At 40.4% G+C, this 18,727-nt stretch overlaps 1 protein-coding gene across 3 annotated transcripts in view; it reads right to left on the bottom strand.

Annotated features, from left to right (window-relative positions):
- UTRN (utrophin) overlaps positions 1 to 18,727 on the bottom strand; it is a 577,733-nt gene that overhangs the window by 195,472 nt on the left and 363,534 nt on the right. For all 3 annotated transcript variants that reach the window (XM_045009515.1, XM_045009516.1, XM_045009517.1), the window contains one exon: positions 8,611 to 8,783. In XM_045009515.1, coding sequence (XP_044865450.1) covers positions 8,611 to 8,783 — 173 coding nt within the window. The remainder of the gene's footprint in view (positions 1 to 8,610; positions 8,784 to 18,727) is intronic.

Raw genomic sequence — 18,727 nt, 5'->3', positions numbered from 1 at the left:
GTCTTATTCTCTATCCCCTTTTTAATGATTCCTAACATCCTGTTTGCTTTTTTGACCTTCTCTGCACACTGCATGGACATCTTCAGAGAACTATCCACATTGACTCCAAGATCTTTTTCCTGACTTATTGTAGCTAAATTAGCCTCCATCATATTGTATGTATAGTTGGGGTTATTTTTTCCAATGTGCATTACTTTACATTTATCCACATTAAATTTCATTTGCCATTTTGTTGCCCAATCACTTAGTTTTGTGAGATCTTTTTGAAGTTCTTCACAGTCTGCTTTGGTCTTAACTATCTTCAGCAGTTTAGTATCATCTGCAAACTTTGCCACCTCACTGTTTACCCCTTTCTCCAGATCATTTATGAATAATTTGAATAGGATTGGTCCTAGGACTGACCCTTGGGGAACACCACTAGTTGCCCCTCTCCATTCTGAGAATTTACCATTAATTCCTACCCTTTGTTCCCTGCCTTTTAACCAGTTCTCAATCCATGAAAGGACCGTCCCTTTTATCCCATGACAGCTTAATTTACATAACAGCCTTTGGTGAGGGACCTTGTCAAAGGCTTTCTGGAAATCTAAGTACACTATGTCCACTGGATCCCCTTTGTCCACATGTTTGTTGACCCCTTCAAAGAACTCTAATAGATTAGTGAGACACGATTTCCCTTTACAGAAACCATGTTGACTATTGCTCAACAGTTTATGTTTTTCTATGTGTCTGACAATTTTATTATTAAACTATTGTTTCGACTAATTTGCCCAGTACTGACTTTAGACTTACCGGTCTGTAATTGCCGGGATCACCTCTAGAGTCCTTTTTAAATATTGGTGTTACATTAGCTAACTTCCAGTCATTGGGTACCGAAGCCAATTTAAAGGACAGGTTACAAACCTTAGTTAATAGTTCTGCAACTTCATATTTGAGTTCTTTCAGAACTCTTGGGTGAATCCCATCTGGTCCCGGTGACTTGTTAATGTTGAGTTTATCAATTAATTCCAAAACCTCTTCTAGTGACACTTCAATCTGTGACAGTTCCTCAGATTTGTCACCTACAAAAGCCAGCTCAGGTTTGGGAATCTCCCTAACATCCTCAGTCATGAAGACTGAAGCAAAGAATCCATTTAGTTTCTCCGCAATGACTTTATCGTCTTTAAGCGCTCCTTTTGTATCTCAATCATCAAGGGGCCCCACTGGTTGTTTAGCAGGCTTCCTGCTTCTGATGTTCTTAAAAAACATTTTATTACCACCTTTGGAGTTTTTGGCTAGCCGTTCTTCAAACTCCTCTTTAGCTTTTCTTATTACACTCTTGCACTTAATTTGGCAGTGTTTATGCTCCTTTCTATTTGCCTCACTAGGATTTGACTTCCACTTTTTAAAGGAAATCTTTTTATCTCTCACTGCTTCTTTTACATGGTTGTTAAGCCACGGTGCTTCTTTATAATGAAAGTTGAATTTACAAATGTAGAATTATGTACAAAAAATAACTGCATTCAAAAATAAAACAATGTAAAACTTTAGAGCCTACAAGTCCACTTCAAATCTTCAGTGAAAGTGCTCTTAAAACGAACAACATGCTGAGTCATCATCTGAGACTGCTACAATATGAAATATATAGCAGAATGTGGGGGAAACACTCCCCCAAGCAGTTCAGTCACAAGCTTAATTAACACTTTTTTTTTTAACAAGTGTCATCAGCATGAAATCATGGCCTTTGGAATGGTGGCCAAAGCATGAAGGAGCATACAAATGCTTAGCATAAACACCTTGCAATGCCAGCTACAAAAGTGCCATGTGAATGTCTGTTCTCACTTTCAGATGACATTATAAATAAGAAGCAGTAGCATTATCTCCCATAAATGTAAAAAAACATTTCTCTTAGCAACTGACTGTACAAGGAGGAGGACTGAGTGGACATGTAAGCTCTAAAGTTTTACATTGTTTTCTTTTTGAGTGCAGTTAGGTACCCAAAGAAAGCTACATTTGTACATTGCATTCATGATAAAGAGACTGCATTCATGATAAAGAGATTGCACTACGGTAGTTGTATGAGGCAAACTGAAAAATACTATTTCTTTTATCATTTTTACAGTGCAAATATTTGTAATAAAAATAATATGAAGTGGGCATTGAACACTTCGTATTCTGTGCTGTAACCTAAATCAATATATTTGAAAATGTAGAAAAACATCCAAAATATTTAATAAATATCAATTGGTATTCAATTGTTTAACAGTGCAATTAAAACTGCAATTTATCACAATTAATTTTTTGAGTTAATCGCGTGAGTTAATTGCAATTAATCGACAGTCCTACTGAAAACACAGTGGTGGAACAGGTTATTTACTACATTAAGTCTGAGTCAGTGATTAGTTACTGCAGTATTGTGCAATAATGCAATAAAGCATGCCCTAATGTAATTTCTCTTGATAATGGTAGACACATTGCTATTTCCTTTGTTCCCCCCCTCTGCTCCATTCCAAGCTATCCTGACATGGGACCTTCAACCAAGCCTAACACTTAAAAGGCAGTTGTGTAATCTCATACCACTGACTTTCTACTGTATCACAAATATACGTAGTATTTTCTATTCTCTAGCTGGCTTCCCTACATTGTCAAGACAATTGTAGTGATGTCTCGCTGCTCCACTTTAATTCCGGTCATTCTGTGCTTTTGTCAATTAATTTTGAACCCAACATATAATTACTTACACTTGTAAACAATAATTTCATTTGCCACATGTCAGCCAGGTTACAGAGCAGAACTAAATCCTTTTCAATTTAACTTGCTGCTAGCTCCATGGTCTCTGCTTTTCTGTTATCAACAAGCAGTATTATATATATTTGGTTTCTGCCTTTTTTTTTTAAAAACCTCCTATTTCAATTTTTTTAATCCATGTTAGCTGTTACTCAAACCTTAACTCTTTCAAAGCTACACTATTTCACCTGCCTTCTCCTGTGCTGTCATCTTAAATAGCAGTTCCAATGAATGCCCAATATTACAGTTACTAATCTGTCAGTACTTGGAGGTACATATGAAATATGCTGGAAGGTCTACTTCAAGAGGATCGCTTTGGTGGGGTTGTGATACTTAGGAGGGGTGTGGTTCTGAAGTGAGGGATACAAGGTGGATGAATTGGGAAGCACTTGTCATTGGGATTAGATGGAAGCAAGATTAATTTGTAGAGGGAAGGTGTCTCCATGAAGGTTAAGCTCCTTCACCCTGATCCATGAAAGCACTTAAGCGCCTACTTTGTTTTTAGCAAGTACTTAAATGTTTTCCTAACAGAGATGCACTTAACCAGGTGATTTCCTAAATTGGTGTTCCTAAACTCTCAGCTTCCCCACCATTCCTCTCTTAATGCTGAATTCAAGCCAGCTGTCTATATGCTGAGACTGAACATACAGCCAGCTTGCAGCCAGCCCACACTGGCTTGTGAATGAGGTACTGCAACGGAGTACAGAGCATGTTGTCAGGATCCACATAGTGCCTTGCTCCACAGAATCTTCTAATTCAAAAGGGAGAAAGCCAACAGACAGGTAAGTGGCACACTTGAACCTATTAAGGCCTGAACCCAGCTTTAAGGTAGAGAGGGAAAATAAGGGACTTCAGTTGAATGGCAAAACCCTAGTTTCAGCAGAAAGGTCTGAGACCCCAGGACTGCTAACTCAAGATAATCTCGTAAATAAGCATCCACTGCCATCCAGTAAACCACATGCAAAATCAGTGCCAAACAATACATTTTCAGTGTCCACTGTTTTATATCTAATAAAGATTATGTTCCCCTTATATCAAGATACTGCACTGTGCCTACAAACTTCAACCAAATCTATTCGAAACATTTCACCCCAGAGGCTTCAAAGTGTTTCAAAGCAATATGAAGAGATTCATGTGCACAGTTTGTATTTACATATTTTAATTTAAACTGACTTTTTGACTATACGCCCCTCTTAAAAATAATAAATTCAGGGAACTCCAGGATTCTCAACACTCTGCCTTCCCCTTAATCACTGCATTGCACCAGCCCTCCTTACAGTAGATGGAAACTGTATTATGCTTTCTCCCGCATGTGTTATTGCTCTCTTTTGCACCTTTTAGGAAAGACCACCATGCTTTGAGTTCACTGCTTTGCTGCTGAAACAACAGACTGGCCTTTTTTATAAATAAAAGAAATATGTCTAACCGCAATGATTTACTTGTACTGAAATGAGACATTTGTGGAGATTTTTAGGACAAATAATTAGATTTTTAAAAAAACAACACAACTATCCATCTAAGTTGCTCTCACCTGTAAAAGCTGGTATTGCCTTAGGTTTTACAATTCTGCTCCAGTTATTTAGCAGACTTCCCATATGCAAAATGAATTGGAACTTTGAGATGAAAAAAATGTGTCACTAGTCAGATAATTAAAGGAAACTTTAACAGTGGTTCACTGTTAATTTAACATTCCCTGCAATAACATTAATCATAAATGAACTCATTTGGTATTAATGTGAATTTTGTGATATACAATACTAGATAAAATTCACTATAATTTACCATTAATGAGTGTCCACTTGTGTGCCAGATTAATGACAGTAGCAGAACATTACCAGCATATGGTTTCAAAGTCTGGTGGAATCCTGATGCTCAGAAAAAGCCAGTTAAGTAATATAAAAGTACCTTCTGCTTAGTAATGAAAATGAGGAAGGATCTCACCAGAAACATTGTAAAGAGATAAAAGAAATGCACATTTAATGTGAGTATCAGGGCCGGCTCCAGAGCCCAGCGGGGCAAGCACCTGCCTGGGGCGGCCCTTTCTCGGGGGGCGGCAGGCTGGGCCGGCGGACCTGCCGCAGTCATGCCTGCGGGAGGTCCACCAGAGCCCCGGGAGCAGCGGACCTGCCGCAGTCATGCCTGCGGAGGGGACGCTCGGCCGGCGGCTCGGCTGGACCTCCCGCAGGCATGACTGCGGCAGCTCAACCGGAGCCGCCGGACCTGCGAACCGCCCACAGCTGCGGGAGGTCCAGCCGAGCCGCGCGACCAGTGGACCCTCCGCAGTCATGCCCGCGGGAGGTCCGCTGCTCCCGCGGCTCGGGGGCGCCTCCCGGGCATGACTGCTTGGGGCGGCCAAAAACTTAGAGCCGCCCCTGGTGAGTATCATTGTTTATTTTAACCCAACATTCCTGCTTTTATTTTCAATATTATTCCTTATAGAGGTGTGATATATAGCTGCCGCAGATGAGTAGACACATGCTCAAATCTACAAAGGAACAATTAGGCCTTTGAGGGAATTCTGCTCAGGGTATGTGCTAAAGCAGGAGTGGGGGGGAAAACCAGCATCAGGTTTGGGTTTCAGTCACAAGGTTCAGTGAATCCATTTTGTAACCTTGTCTGTATTTGAGACGCAGGCATCAGTAATGGAAGAACTAGAACCTGCGGAAAACTATGTGGGTCTGGAAGGCATCTTGAGTTTTGGGGACTTTTTGCTTTTCTTTTGTGCCTCATGGAGAAAAGATTTTTGTCCCTGTTTGGAGGCTAGTCCCACCCTAGACAGTGCTTCCTTTGGGAACTTAGTTTGCAAGGAAAGCTTTGACTCTGTGCCCCGGTCACTGGATTCATACAAGAGAACTTCCCTGAGGAGGCCATTTGAAGCAGACTGGGTCAAGGGATTTGGGGGTAGGGGCAGCAGTGACTGAGGGATTTATTCCAAAAGCATTACATGTTGGTGAGGAAGGATGTGCCTGCTGGATCCCAAGACTGAACTAGGCTGATATCCCTTCTGGTGATGTCCCTATTGGATTCTTGTCTGGAAGGGAGGAAGGCAGAGGCTCCAAAAAGCACGCCAGACTCAGAGTCCCTGCAGGCTGAGAGCAACTGTGATAGAACTCCCTTTCTATGGACCCTGAGAGGTTCTTCTCACAACTGGAGCACCTCTTGGCCTTTTGGCTTGCTCTGTTTGGATAACTCCATCACACTAGGGGACAATGGAACAAATGGAGGAAAGAAGTTCAGTGGGTGGTCTCATTCAGGGAATCACTCTTCCTCTCTCACGCAAAAAACCTTTTGTCCCCTACATGAAAAGGGCAGAAGGGGAAAAAACACCAATCACTGATGCCCCAAAATTTTGCTTTAAAAAGACAGGCCTCTAATGTACAAGACAAGAAAATGCTGAGCTGCTGCTGTTTGTGTTGTAGACGGCAGAGAATCCAGACTGAAAGTGGAATAGGTATGGTCAACTCTAAAATTCCTCCAGTATTAGCAAGAAGAGAGATGCAAATCCAGGTATCTGAGATTGTGGGCGAGGACACAATTGCCAGAATTGTAAATTCTGAAGTAAATTCTGGATTGTACATCTGAAAGTACACCTCTAAATGCTGGTACCCTTTTCAAACTATAGCACCTTTACACATGGCAACAAGCAAGGAAACTAATCACTCTGGATAAAATCAACTCCTGTAAATAGGGCTAGCACTAGGCTCGATATACCATTTGAGTCTCACTTCAGCTTGATGTTAAGGGTTTAAACTGGATTTAAGTGGTGCATGGGGTCTTGTGCTAGCCATTTGCATAGGATGAATTATACTCGGGGTGCCTATTTCAACAAGGACTAAAGCCCAGATACAAAACTGCGCATGATTGGAAATTTTATTCTGCAAAAGAAATGGAATAATCCTAATCTGGACACAGTACAAAAACTGAACACAAAAATCACAGCAAAATCAGACTTTTCAAACATCAATACTAGCCTATAAAATATGATTTGTGGTTCTTCCCAGACCTATCCTACACTTCACTTATAGTTCACCTCTCAATCCAGGCACAACAAGAAAACAGAAGCATTAAAGGCAAACAATTAGAGAAACACAGTCTTCACACTAATAGTATTTATCATTTCTGTCTCTCTCAGATTTTTTCATTATTTTATTATTCCTGGATTTAGACAATACAACTATAAGAGAAGCATGGGGCTGAATGGGCAGAATCACAAACATTTCAGTTTCAATGGATATTAGAAAAGATTACTCTGTTTCGCATGTGTTACTCCAGGTTGTCAGCAAACTCTTCCCAGACTATTTTTCAGTTCTAGTTCATATTCAGAGCGACACACTGTTCAGCAGCACAGCGGATGTCAACAATAATCACACCCACGCTGCTAACATTAATGATGTTCTGTGGACAGCATGTTCCATGTATACATAGAAATTAAAAATAGTTTTCTATCAAAAAAGAAAGTATTTCCACAAATTTCCCTTTTATAATAGCAATCACAGTTTTGTGCATAGCCTCTTTCCTGGGAATTAATGACTGACTAGGGTAAATGGCTCGAGGGCAATTTGGACCATTAATTTCTCCCAAATGATCATTAATCCCCAGGAAAGGTCAAGTAACTCAGCTGTTATTGCTGGAACTCTTCAGCTGTTGATTAAACTGTAACATACGAACATCTTTTAATCTCCCTCTTTTGGTTTTATTAATTTAATTGGTGAGTGAAGCTCATGGAAGTCCAAGTTTAAAGAGACTTGCTTCAACTAATCATAGAGCAGGTCAGTCTCTGCAAGCTCCCTTCCAAACTCTGCTAGAGCCCTCAAATTTCAAAAATATGCTATTCTGGCTGTGGGTTGAGCAGAGGCTGCCCCTTGGGCTTGTCTGTGTAGCAGTTCAGTGATATGGTTAAGTGGAGTCTAAAATTAAATGACTCAGTCATTTCTACACTTAGTTTATAATTTAAACTGTTGTGCCAAAATTCAAGTCTTGATTGAATTTTCTGGCCTTTGGAGAATTAATACAGATACTTAACATTACTGGAATAGAGTACAGTATAGTTTGCTTTAATCAATAGCAAAGTAATAGCTATTAAAAACCTCTGTAAAGGCATTTACAAGTAATTAACTTTAATATGGGATTCAGTTTACTCCCTACAACAACTATAAGACGTATCTTCTTACAAACGATATTTGAAAGATTTTAATGGAGACTATTGTACAACACTGGATTGGACGTTCTAAAAGATATACTTTGGGAATTATTTTGGGGAAGTTCTATGGCCTATATTATATAGGAGGTCAGACTAGATGATCACAATGGTCCCTTCTGGCCTTGGAATCTATGAATCTGAACATCTGAAAAGGCAGTGTTTTTTTCGTTATTAGGTTCAAAATAAAATAAACAAACACTCCTTTTGCCTATCTACTCACTTTTAAACAATTTTTTATAAACCATGATTTGCAAAGATCTTCCACAACACACACTCAAAAATACAACATATCCAGGATAAGAACCCTTTAAAAGTACTAACTTCAGTTAAAAATATAGATTCTCCTTACACCAGATGCAACTTACAGAGAGCTTCTGATTTGCAACACAGAGAGAAGAACCAGGCCCACTTTCAGCAGACCTTAATAGCACGTGCAGTTGTAACCTGCCAGTTTGTACACCACTGAAGAGACTTACTTAAGGAGTTAAACCTCCATGGTTAGCAAGTGCCCAGAATTCTTATATCTGAGCCCAAAAGTCTTTTAAAAAAGATAATTGAATTCTCTCTTTTACAGTACAGCAATATTTTAGAATAGCAATGAAAGCAAGACATTGTCCCATTCTTACTTTGATGCTTCTGTTACTAACCTGATGCCAGCTGACTTTGCTTTCAGGTCATTCCAGCGCTGGTTCATGTCATCAAGTCGGTGCTGGAGCAGTGCCGCTTCCTCAGAGTTTCCCAAGGCTTTTACCATTTTCTGTCTGTTTCCATCAATGCTCTTGAAGATGTCATTGTGGGCATCAATCTCAGCCTGGATGTCCTAGAAAAACAGAGAAAAAAAACTCAGGCATGTTAGTTCTGTAACTAGAGCAGAAGAGATATATTTGTTATGAGCCTCCTCTTCCCCCCGAATGAAATTTGCCAGTTATCAAGATTGGAACACTGGAGCTATTTTGCAACATTTTCTACTAAATAGAAATTTTCCCACTATCTGGACGTTTACAGAAAAGAGAGCCACATTTGCATGAAATTTGTTCTTGTGAAATTTCAAAGAGTTGCCAAAGGAGGAAGTAACTCAAGCCCAGGCTGTCTAGATGACTGACCACAGAGCTAGGAGCTCTGTTTCCACCACCAATTAGCCTTAATAGTACTTTGCAATTGTATAGCACTTTACCACCATTAACCCTCAAAACATATAGGTAATTATCATTATCCCTATTTTACAACTAGGAAAATGTGAGTTATAGATATTAAGTGGGTTGTTCAAGACTACACAGCAAGCCAATGTGGGAACTAAATCTCCTGAATTCTAATCCTATCCTAAAGCCTTCAGACAGCATCCCCCAAAGCAGTGACTTGACCTTTCTGGCTGGCACTTTCAAAAGAGCCAAAGGGAGAAAAGAACTCAACTCCCATTGACATTGCATTGCTATTATTAATTTTTTATTTTATAATTGGAGATATACCAATCTCCTAGAACTAGAAGGGACTTTGAAAGGTCATTGAGTCCAGCCCCCTACCTTCACTAGCAGGACCAATTTTTGCCCCAGATCCCTAAGTGGCCCCCTCAAGGATTGAACTCACAACCCTGGGTTTAGCAGGCCAATGCTCAAACCACTGAGCTATTCCTCCCCCCCAATAAATAATAAAAATAGCAGTTAGGTTCCTCACTGTCCTTTATGCCTTTGAAAATCTCCCCCACCTGGCACCTGTCTATATGTGGCTGCAGAAATGAAGTCCCCGACCTCTTCAGATGTCATTTAAGGTGACTACTAGTATCCTCTTTTTCCTGCACTATACAACATTTACAAATGCACTCCCAAATCTTGACAGGCAAAAAGTATGTGATCTCAAGCTTCATCACATTCACGTGCCCCTTAGCTCTTTAAAATAAAATACAGCAGGAATTTCATGTATGTATCCAATGAGATCCACTCACCCTACAGTGCTTTAGGCTACATATTCTAGTTAGAAACATTCACAGTGTATTTCTGCAAATTAGAACTAACTTTACTGACTCTACTACAGCAATCACTACAAATCTTTTTCCAGTTCAACTACTGTACACTAGCTTTTGCTATATATGAGAGGGCAGTATCTACAATAGATACTACCACTGGAAAAAAAATCAATTAAAGTTCTTCATTTCCCAACCCTTCAAATGAAATGGAGTATATTCACTGATCTCACATCTGCCCCAAAAGACATTACTGTAGTCCATCAAACCAAGAACATCCCAGCCTTCATTAAAATAAAATGCAACAGCACTGACTGACATTGAAAGAAGCTCCAGTGTGATCGGCAACTGTTTTGTAACATCTGTGTATGAATGTATAAATAGACAAATGTAAATGAATGAAAGAGCCCTGGGATGCCCTGCAAATCTCAACGAGATCAATCAACAAAGATCATTACAGAAACTTGGTACAGATACAAACAAAATCTTTCTTTTTTAGGGGGGAACAAATTCAGCAGGTATGAAATCCCCTAAAGGTTTAATTCTTCCAAACTCTCTTCAACACAGGCTGTCCTTCCCCAGTGGGCTTTTAAACACACCCCCAAGTGGGTGGTGCTGCAGCTAAAAATGGCTGCTACGCATACAACAGACATTTGAGAATGCACTGAATGTTGATATTCATTTGGGATGCTGTGAAACTTATAATTATACTCCTTCAAAAAATCAGATGAACAGCTGAAAAATGAAATATTTGGGGGAGGCAGAAATCATGGACTGCAAAAACATGTATATATCTGCTCCTTCATAGGGCAAGGCAAGTAAATTACTCCCTGTGCCAGTGAACATGGCACAGTAACTCTGCGCCTGGCACTGCCACTGAACTGCCGTGTGGCTTTGGGCAAATCACTTTCCTATTCTGTGCCTCAGTTTCATCCATGTAATATAGGGAAAATGATACTTGTTCTGCTTTGAAGAGCTAGATCATATTATATTTCTCATCATGCTGAGAACAAACCTTATGAAAGGGGTATTACAGGAAAGAACTTGCACTGCAGTACTGGAACCTGAATTAGGCAGCAGTGTCATCACATTCCAACAACTCTCTGTGGGTCTGGTCCTTCAAGTTCATACATGCAGGCAGATCCCTGCAAATGTGTAGACACCTTAACATCAACTAGACTGTCAACTAGACTCTGCACAGTTGCAAAGGGCTGATCTTGTAAGAATGAGAGACTGGGTAAGATGTTCATAGATAATAGAGTGGTGTTGACAATGAACTATGTATTTCACAGTCCTAGCCATACCTCCATTTCCAATCTTACCTCTCCCTCACCTAAGTTGCAAATCCAAGGTTGCCAAATTGATTTCTAATTTTACGACAAGAATATTTATTTTGGGCTATTTAGAACCTCAATGCAAAATTTCAGCCTTGATTTCATTTAAGAGAGATACTGGTTATTATGTACACTTAGAAGGTCAAAAATAATGTTTCTTTCAAAACGGTTTTCATTCTTGTATTTGAAAAATGCCATGTTACGGTGAACAAGGCACTATGAATTTGTTGTGTTTGCGTTCCTGTTGACATGATGCATTTATGATGCCCATTCTACTGACAGCACAGTTCAGTGAATAAGCTTTATTAATTAACTTGTCTTCCTATTGTTGACCTTCTCTGGTTAGACAGAAACAAATACTACCAGTTGCTACATAAATAAAAACACAAAGTGATAGATGGTGTATGAGTTTCCACAAGAGCAGAGACCTGCCTCAACAGAGCTTATGAAGACAATCAGAACAGGGGCTCCCCTGCTACAGACATCAGAAAGCCCATGGCACAGATCGCTGATGGACATGGGCCATTTACAACGATCAAATGGTTTAAAGCCACCCCCTGGCTCACTCCATCCAAACCTCCCTCTGTCGCTCACTCTCCCCCACCCTCACTCACTCACTTTCACTGGGCTGGGGCAGAAGATTGGGGTACAGGATGGTGAGGACTCTGGTTGCAGCCAGAGATGAAGGGTTTGGGGTGCAGGAAGGGCTCTGGGCTGGGGCCGAGGGGCTTGGGGTGCAGGGTGGAGCTCCAGGCTGGGGGTGTGAGCTCTGGGGTGAGGCTGGGGATGAGGAGTTTGGGGTGCAGAAAGGAAGTAGCTGGTAGGGCAGGGAGTTGGGGCACGGGAGAGGGTTGGGGTTAGGGTTAGGCTTGTGGGCTCGGGAAGAAAGTTTAGGTGTGGGAGGGGGCTCAGGGCTGGGGCCAGAAATGAGGAGTTCAGGGTGCAGGAGGGGGCTTTGGGCTGGGGCTCAGAGAGGGTGAGTGATACGGCTGGGGGTGCAAGCTCTGGGGTGGGGCTGGAGATGAGGGGTTTGGAGTGGAGAAAGGAGGTAGTGGGCTAGGGCAGGGAGTTGGGGCGCAGGAGGTTGGGTTTAGGGTTGTGGGCTCTGGGAGGGAGTTTGGGTGTGGGAAGGGGCTCAGTGCTGGGGCAGGGGGTTAGGGTGCAGAAGGCAGTGATGGATTTGGGCTCTGGGAGGGCGTTTGGATGCAGGAGGGGGCTGAGGCAGGGGTACAGGAGGGGGTGCCGTGTTAGTCTGGATCTGTAAAAGCAACAAAGAATCCTGTGGCACCTTATAGACTAACAGACGTTTTGCAGCATGAGCTTTCGTGGGTGAATACATCCGAAGAAGTGGGTATTCACCCACGAAAGCTCATGCTGCAAAACGTCTGTTAGTCTATAAGGTGCCACAGGATTCTTTGTTGCTTGTGCCACTATAATTACTGCCACTCATGTTTTTGTTTAGATTTTGCTTGTTTATTTATATACGTGTTTCCGCAATGTTACATGCAGAACTACAATATTTTCCTCTGAAAAAGGTCTTCAGCGCCCACCCTCCACTAATGGTAAAAATATGGCATGTTGGAGAAAACTCCTTATTCCCAGCCTGTGGTTTAAGCAGAACAAACAATGACTTTTACTTTTTAAGTAAAAGGTAAAATCTCACTCTTTTCTATTCTTAAGAAACTGGAACCCCAGAATATTGCAGTTATTTGGTAATAGGTACTAATGCACAGAAGTTATTTTATTAGCCACTGTGGATAAAAAGATGTATGTCAGGCTTCCCTAAATAGCTTGTTAAAGGTATACAAACCCATATTAAATAATAATATAGTTTAATAGTTGAAATCCATTATGGAAGTAGTCCTATAGAATTTAATACAAAATTATAATCTTTCTATAGGTTTCTTTGTAACAACTGCATATAATTTAATAAATATTTTTCTTCTCCTGTAAAAATTCTATAGGGTTTTACCGAATTTCTATAGAACGCCATTAAAGTTCTATAAAAAGCTATTGCTTTCATTCCCAGCAAACTCAATAAGAGTTTCCCATAAAGCAGAGACTGTAATAAAGTTTTAAGAGTGAAAATCCCCAGAGGACAATACCCCCAGGCTATTTCACCATTGTGGCTTTATTTTGTCACTCTCTCCATCTGCCACCCTCTAACTCCTGACCTCTGAGGGTTATGAGTGCTCCACAAGGGAACTCAAATGCCATGGAAAGCTCTTTCAATTGGAATAACCCATGAGTGTCAATTGCAACCAAATGGAACAGCATCATGCCAGACAGACATCAGCCAGGACATCTCTATTTGGTCAATACTAAGGAGGGCCCACAGTGGGTAGCAAGGTAGTAGAGGCTCCTTAGGGCAGACTACTTGCTCTGTTTTGAATCAGATACATTATTATATTTACCTACTACTGCTGTAAATTGCCTGTGAGCGCACTTGTAAGTCAGATTCAACGTTCACTAGCCTCCATTGCAGCAACGGCTACACATTTCTTATGAGGAAGAATACACATTAATTATGTGCTTTTCTTCACCCCCACCCCCCAAAAAAAACCTGCCACCAAAAAGAGACAATTAAGAAATAGAGGAGGATAGCCTCAAGAGGTACTTTCTTCTGTCCTCAGAAGATAATTCTGACTTTTGAAGAATTCCTCCCATCTCCCATGCCACAGAAGCCTGCAGTTGTCTGCTTTTAGGCAATCAATTCAGAAGGAATTCACACAGAGAAGAGCAGCACACATGTACACGCAAACCCTTGGGTAGAACTGCCACCATCATAAATCCAGTACTGGCAGAACTACATATTAAAGAAAGACATTAAATGTCATTCTAAAATGTCACACAGACAGCACTGCCTATTCATTATATCTATTGTGATTACTGTGTAAGTAGGTCAAAGCAGTCTACAAAAGCAATTGACTCAAGTATGACAGTAACTTAATTACCATTTAAACTCTCAGATAATTTCTAAAAAAGAGTTTCAAAGAAAAAAACCCTCTGGATAATATTTTTCATGTCTTTATTTTCGATGCTCAGATTATCAAAAGTCTTGCACTGTAGCTTTGGGTTTGCAAGAAGCTGACTCAACTCTCAATCAAACCTGTCGAAAAGCTTAACAGGGAACATGACACATGGTTAAGGATTCTTTTAACTATTTGTTTTCTAAGCTTGAGATTTTAAAGAGTGTTGACATGTTTTAATTTACTTGATATTGGAAAACTTCTGCAGCCTAGTTATGTGCAGTGACTGAACATCTGAAGGGCGGCATAAATCTAGTTCTACTAATTCCAGCAGTTACATCTTTGGGATTGAATAAAGCCAAAGCAGCACAACCCTCTTCAGTGTAATGTGACTCTGCTTTTGCATATGGTTTGCTCAAGCTTTGGGAATGCCATCTGGTTTCTGCATTACCACCACAGTAATAGCACTTGTAATTCTCTCCTTACAACATATAGTCATGCTTCCAGAAAGTTAGAAGTAGCTGCAAAGCAGGACCTCTCATGATTCTAGTATTCCTGGCAGCAAACCATTCTGCCAAAGGATAAACATGACGTGTGCATGTGTTTATTGATGTCATGGTGGGAAAGGCACATGAGGAAAAGTTGTTCTGAAAATACATGTTTAAATTTCTGATCACAGTTCAAGTAGTGAATGTTGCATGGATATTAACATTCTTCTGCAGTACTTAGTTATGCTCCTATACCATATTAGAAAACCCAACACAAAAGATAAAAGGATTCACCAAGCTGTAGGCAAAAAAGCATAGAAAGACAAGAGATTTGTAAATTCTGCCTTTTGTCTAAAACTGCTATAATCAATTCTTTTAACAAGAATAAGACACTGGATGTCTTTCACTGACACATTCAAAAACCCAGAGGAGGATGTGAAATGTGCAGAAACCAGGGCTCTATGTGGTACAAAAGAAATACACTAGTGCTAGTACCACAGCTACTTTCTAAACATGTCATTAAATGGCCTAAAGGCACCTAGAAGAATGAAGCTTACTAACATCTGGTGTCTGACCTAAGCTTTTAAGACTAACAGCAGCAATTACAGCACAAATGTCCAGATATTGCCTACAATTACTGACTCTCAGAGAGGTTAAGTGTAGCAAATGATTTGTACCGCATGTACTATATACTTATTAAGAAAAAGCACATGTACACACAAACTAACAGACCATTTTGTTGTCATAAACTTTGTCACCTGCTGTTACCAGCTGTCACTGGAAGACACTTTCATTCATAATGGTGGACCTGCAGTACAGTACCCATCTCACTGTCTCTGCAAACTAGCCGCTCAGTCACAGATGAAACTGCAGTTGAAGATACTGCAGAAAGCTAACACCTATAAATCTTTTCAGAACAGTGGTACTACTGATTTTGAAATAAAATGAAATCGTTAAACAAACCATTCCTCCTATGAGAAGAATAAAAAACCTTCACTGTATTCAACAAATAGTCTGAGTTCAGTTTCCATCAGGGACTACATTGGTAATGTCTCTTTTAGAGTTGTTTAGGTGACAAGTGTTTATTTGTAACAAAAATTGCATACAGGGTGTGAACAGTTTTTAGGATTTTAGGGCATAGGTGTGTGGCTTTCTCCCTTTCCTACCAAATCTTGCAATAACCTACAATTATTTTAAAAGCTGAACGCTTAGGAAAAATAACATTTATTCACCCTCCCAGCGGTGGCTCTGTATAACACCAGCAGATTTACTGTGTATTTTCCATGGGAAAAAAAGACTGCATGAAAACACAGTAAGTGGAGCCAAACTAAAGATGCTGTTACATGAACACACACTACTGGTCTCAAAAGTGCTGACACTTAGGTGAAAGAGAGACATTTTAGATGAGTCCAAGTACCATAAACTCTAATCAGTGTAATTGCTACACAACCAAGCATCCTGCCTCACAGCATTACTGTTATCAGGGTTTTAGACAAGGGAAAGGCTAACTAGCTTGGGATGAAGAGGAGGTGATGAAGGTGTGGGGAGAGTAGTATTCCTATTTGATGAAGTCATTCTACTGTTAAATTCAATCAGATCTTTTAGTTTCACAAAAATAATTTTCAGTTAAATTAACAGCAAGTGATGGAGCACTCTCTCCGGATGTCAAATTCCATGAAATCACAAGTACCATGAAAAGCACCCTTGTACTCAAGGCTGAGCGATGCTGAATACTTCTGTGACTTATTTTATGAAAGAGAGAGGTGATTGGCAGAGTAAATGCTACAACAATACCTCTACAGGCTGTGAAGGAAGAAAGAGAGAGGGAGTACTACTTTTCAATATTTGGGAGTTGACATTTAAAGACCTAGACAAACAGAAAATGAAGTTGGGAAAATTAGAATGACCTGCCCTTTTGTTTCTTTATTTGTTTGAAAAAATAATAAATACTTGAAACTTGTCTCCTCGTACCTTTTCAAATTTTGTCAGCAACTCCCGTAAGCTGAAGTTCAGGCCAATCATGGTTAAGTGTTCCTTTGAGCCTACATCTTTCTGATAAAGATCCTCCAGTCAAGTCTATAGCCGCCAAAAAGTTTTGTTTTTTTCCAACTATACCTCCTTTCAACCCTTAGGAAAATCCTGAGCACGTACCTCCCTTGCACTGTACTCCTTCGGTGGCAGCTGATATTGTATCAACATTTTAGTGTTCCCACTGTACCCACTTGTTCTTATGGGCTGGGCAGTTCAGAGTGAATGGAATCGATGCTATTTGTTCTGTTAACCAGGTTCCATGATGCTGGCATGTTCTCCTCATCTCTCTAGACGACCCAGGATTCCCTTTTGTTCACCCCTCTAATGACCTGCAGGTCCCAACTGTTTTCTGCTGGGCCCCAAGCTCAACGTTTGGTCTCAATTACACACAGCATAAGGAGCTATATCCTCGTGGTGTGCAGAAAGAAAAAAGCAAACTATTCCAATCTCGCTCCATTCAGGAGATTTTTCCCAAAAACACATTTTTGGGTAGAGAAACCAAAAGCCATCTTCTTTAGAGGGATTAAAATAGGGTGAAGTAAACTTCGGTCTGAAGAAAAAGAAGAGATCACCAAAACGCTGGACAGGAGGCACCCCTTCTCTCACTCTCTTTCAGCCACCAGCAGATGTGTTGTTATGGTAATGACCAAGCTAGTTTCAGTCAATTTCCTTCTGTCGACCTAGTGTAGGGGATGCTGTAGAGCAACAGAATTAAGGCCCAGTTTAAAAAAAAAAAAAAGTTGCTTTCCCTACTTAAGCAAAATCTCCAACAAAGGATCACACTGTAACCTCTAAAACCTTTGCTGGGGATTTCATCTATAGATTCCCTTGCTGCTCTGACAGCAGTGTGCTAATCTATTCCCCAGCATTTGTTTATTGTTTTACTCAGCATCCTCCCTTCCACCACCCCCCATGCTGCTCAGCAGCTAAGCTCACTCCCACTTCCTGGAGGCCTCCCTTGCTGCAAAACATTAATAACTCTAAGAAGTGCAAAACTCCTAGACCATCAGCCCCCCACTTCTCTACTTACTCATCACACTTCCCTCTCCTCAAGAGGAAACTGTGATATTTAATTGTTAAATAGGTTTTTTTTAAACTATTATAGTAGCTGTAATATTGCAACAAAAGCCCCCCTCCCCCCCCACCCCCCCACACGTACATTTTATTACTTCATATGCAGATTGTTTTCATCTGAGGCCTTTGCTCTCATTTCAGCAAGAAACCTGACACCTGAAGTTTGGATACTAGGAAATCTCAATTTAAAATAATTTCCATTTGAAACAGTAAACATGTGCGTGGCACCCTGTTATAGCTATCAATGTTTTCTGTACATCACTTATTATTCAATTGGCAAGTGCTTCAATATGCTTTCCAGCAAGTGAAAAATATAGTAATAGTTTAAAAAACAACCCTAACAGTCACAAAATCTCTCTGTTACGGCTATCACTCACGTCACCCTTCTGTGAGCCATGAGATGGTTTCACTTTTTTTCCTTATTCATTATGTCACTATTTAGAGGGTCAAGAAAATTATTATATGACAAAACTGCTTAAGAGACAGATTGTTCACTGTCTGTGGTATAGTCTCTGGGGACTGGGGGATGTTTTTAAGATGAACATGTTTTGTAAAATACATTAACATGAGCAGGATTTCACTGCAATTATTGGTCTTTATTTTGTTTACACGTATATGTATAAATATGTTACACACATGAACACACCCAAACAAACTTGACAAATGTTTTACAGAAATTAAATTATATTTATAATATTATGTGATAAAGTTAGAATAATTTAGCTATAGAGTTGCCAATTTCCTAATTGCAGAAAACCAAACACCCTTGCCCTACCCCGCCGCTCACTCATTCCATCCCTCCCCCTCCATCGCTTGCTCTCCCCCACCCTTGCTCATTTTCATTGGGCTGAGGAATGGGGTGGGGGTGCATGAGGGGGCAAGGGCTCTGGCTGGGGGTATGGGCTCCAGGG

Source organism: Mauremys mutica, chromosome 3 (assembly GCF_020497125.1).
Source record: "Mauremys mutica isolate MM-2020 ecotype Southern chromosome 3, ASM2049712v1, whole genome shotgun sequence".
NCBI lineage: Eukaryota > Metazoa > Chordata > Testudines > Geoemydidae > Mauremys > Mauremys mutica.
The sequence above is the reverse complement of the archived record's forward strand: the minus strand, read 5'-3'. Positions and strand labels throughout refer to the sequence as shown.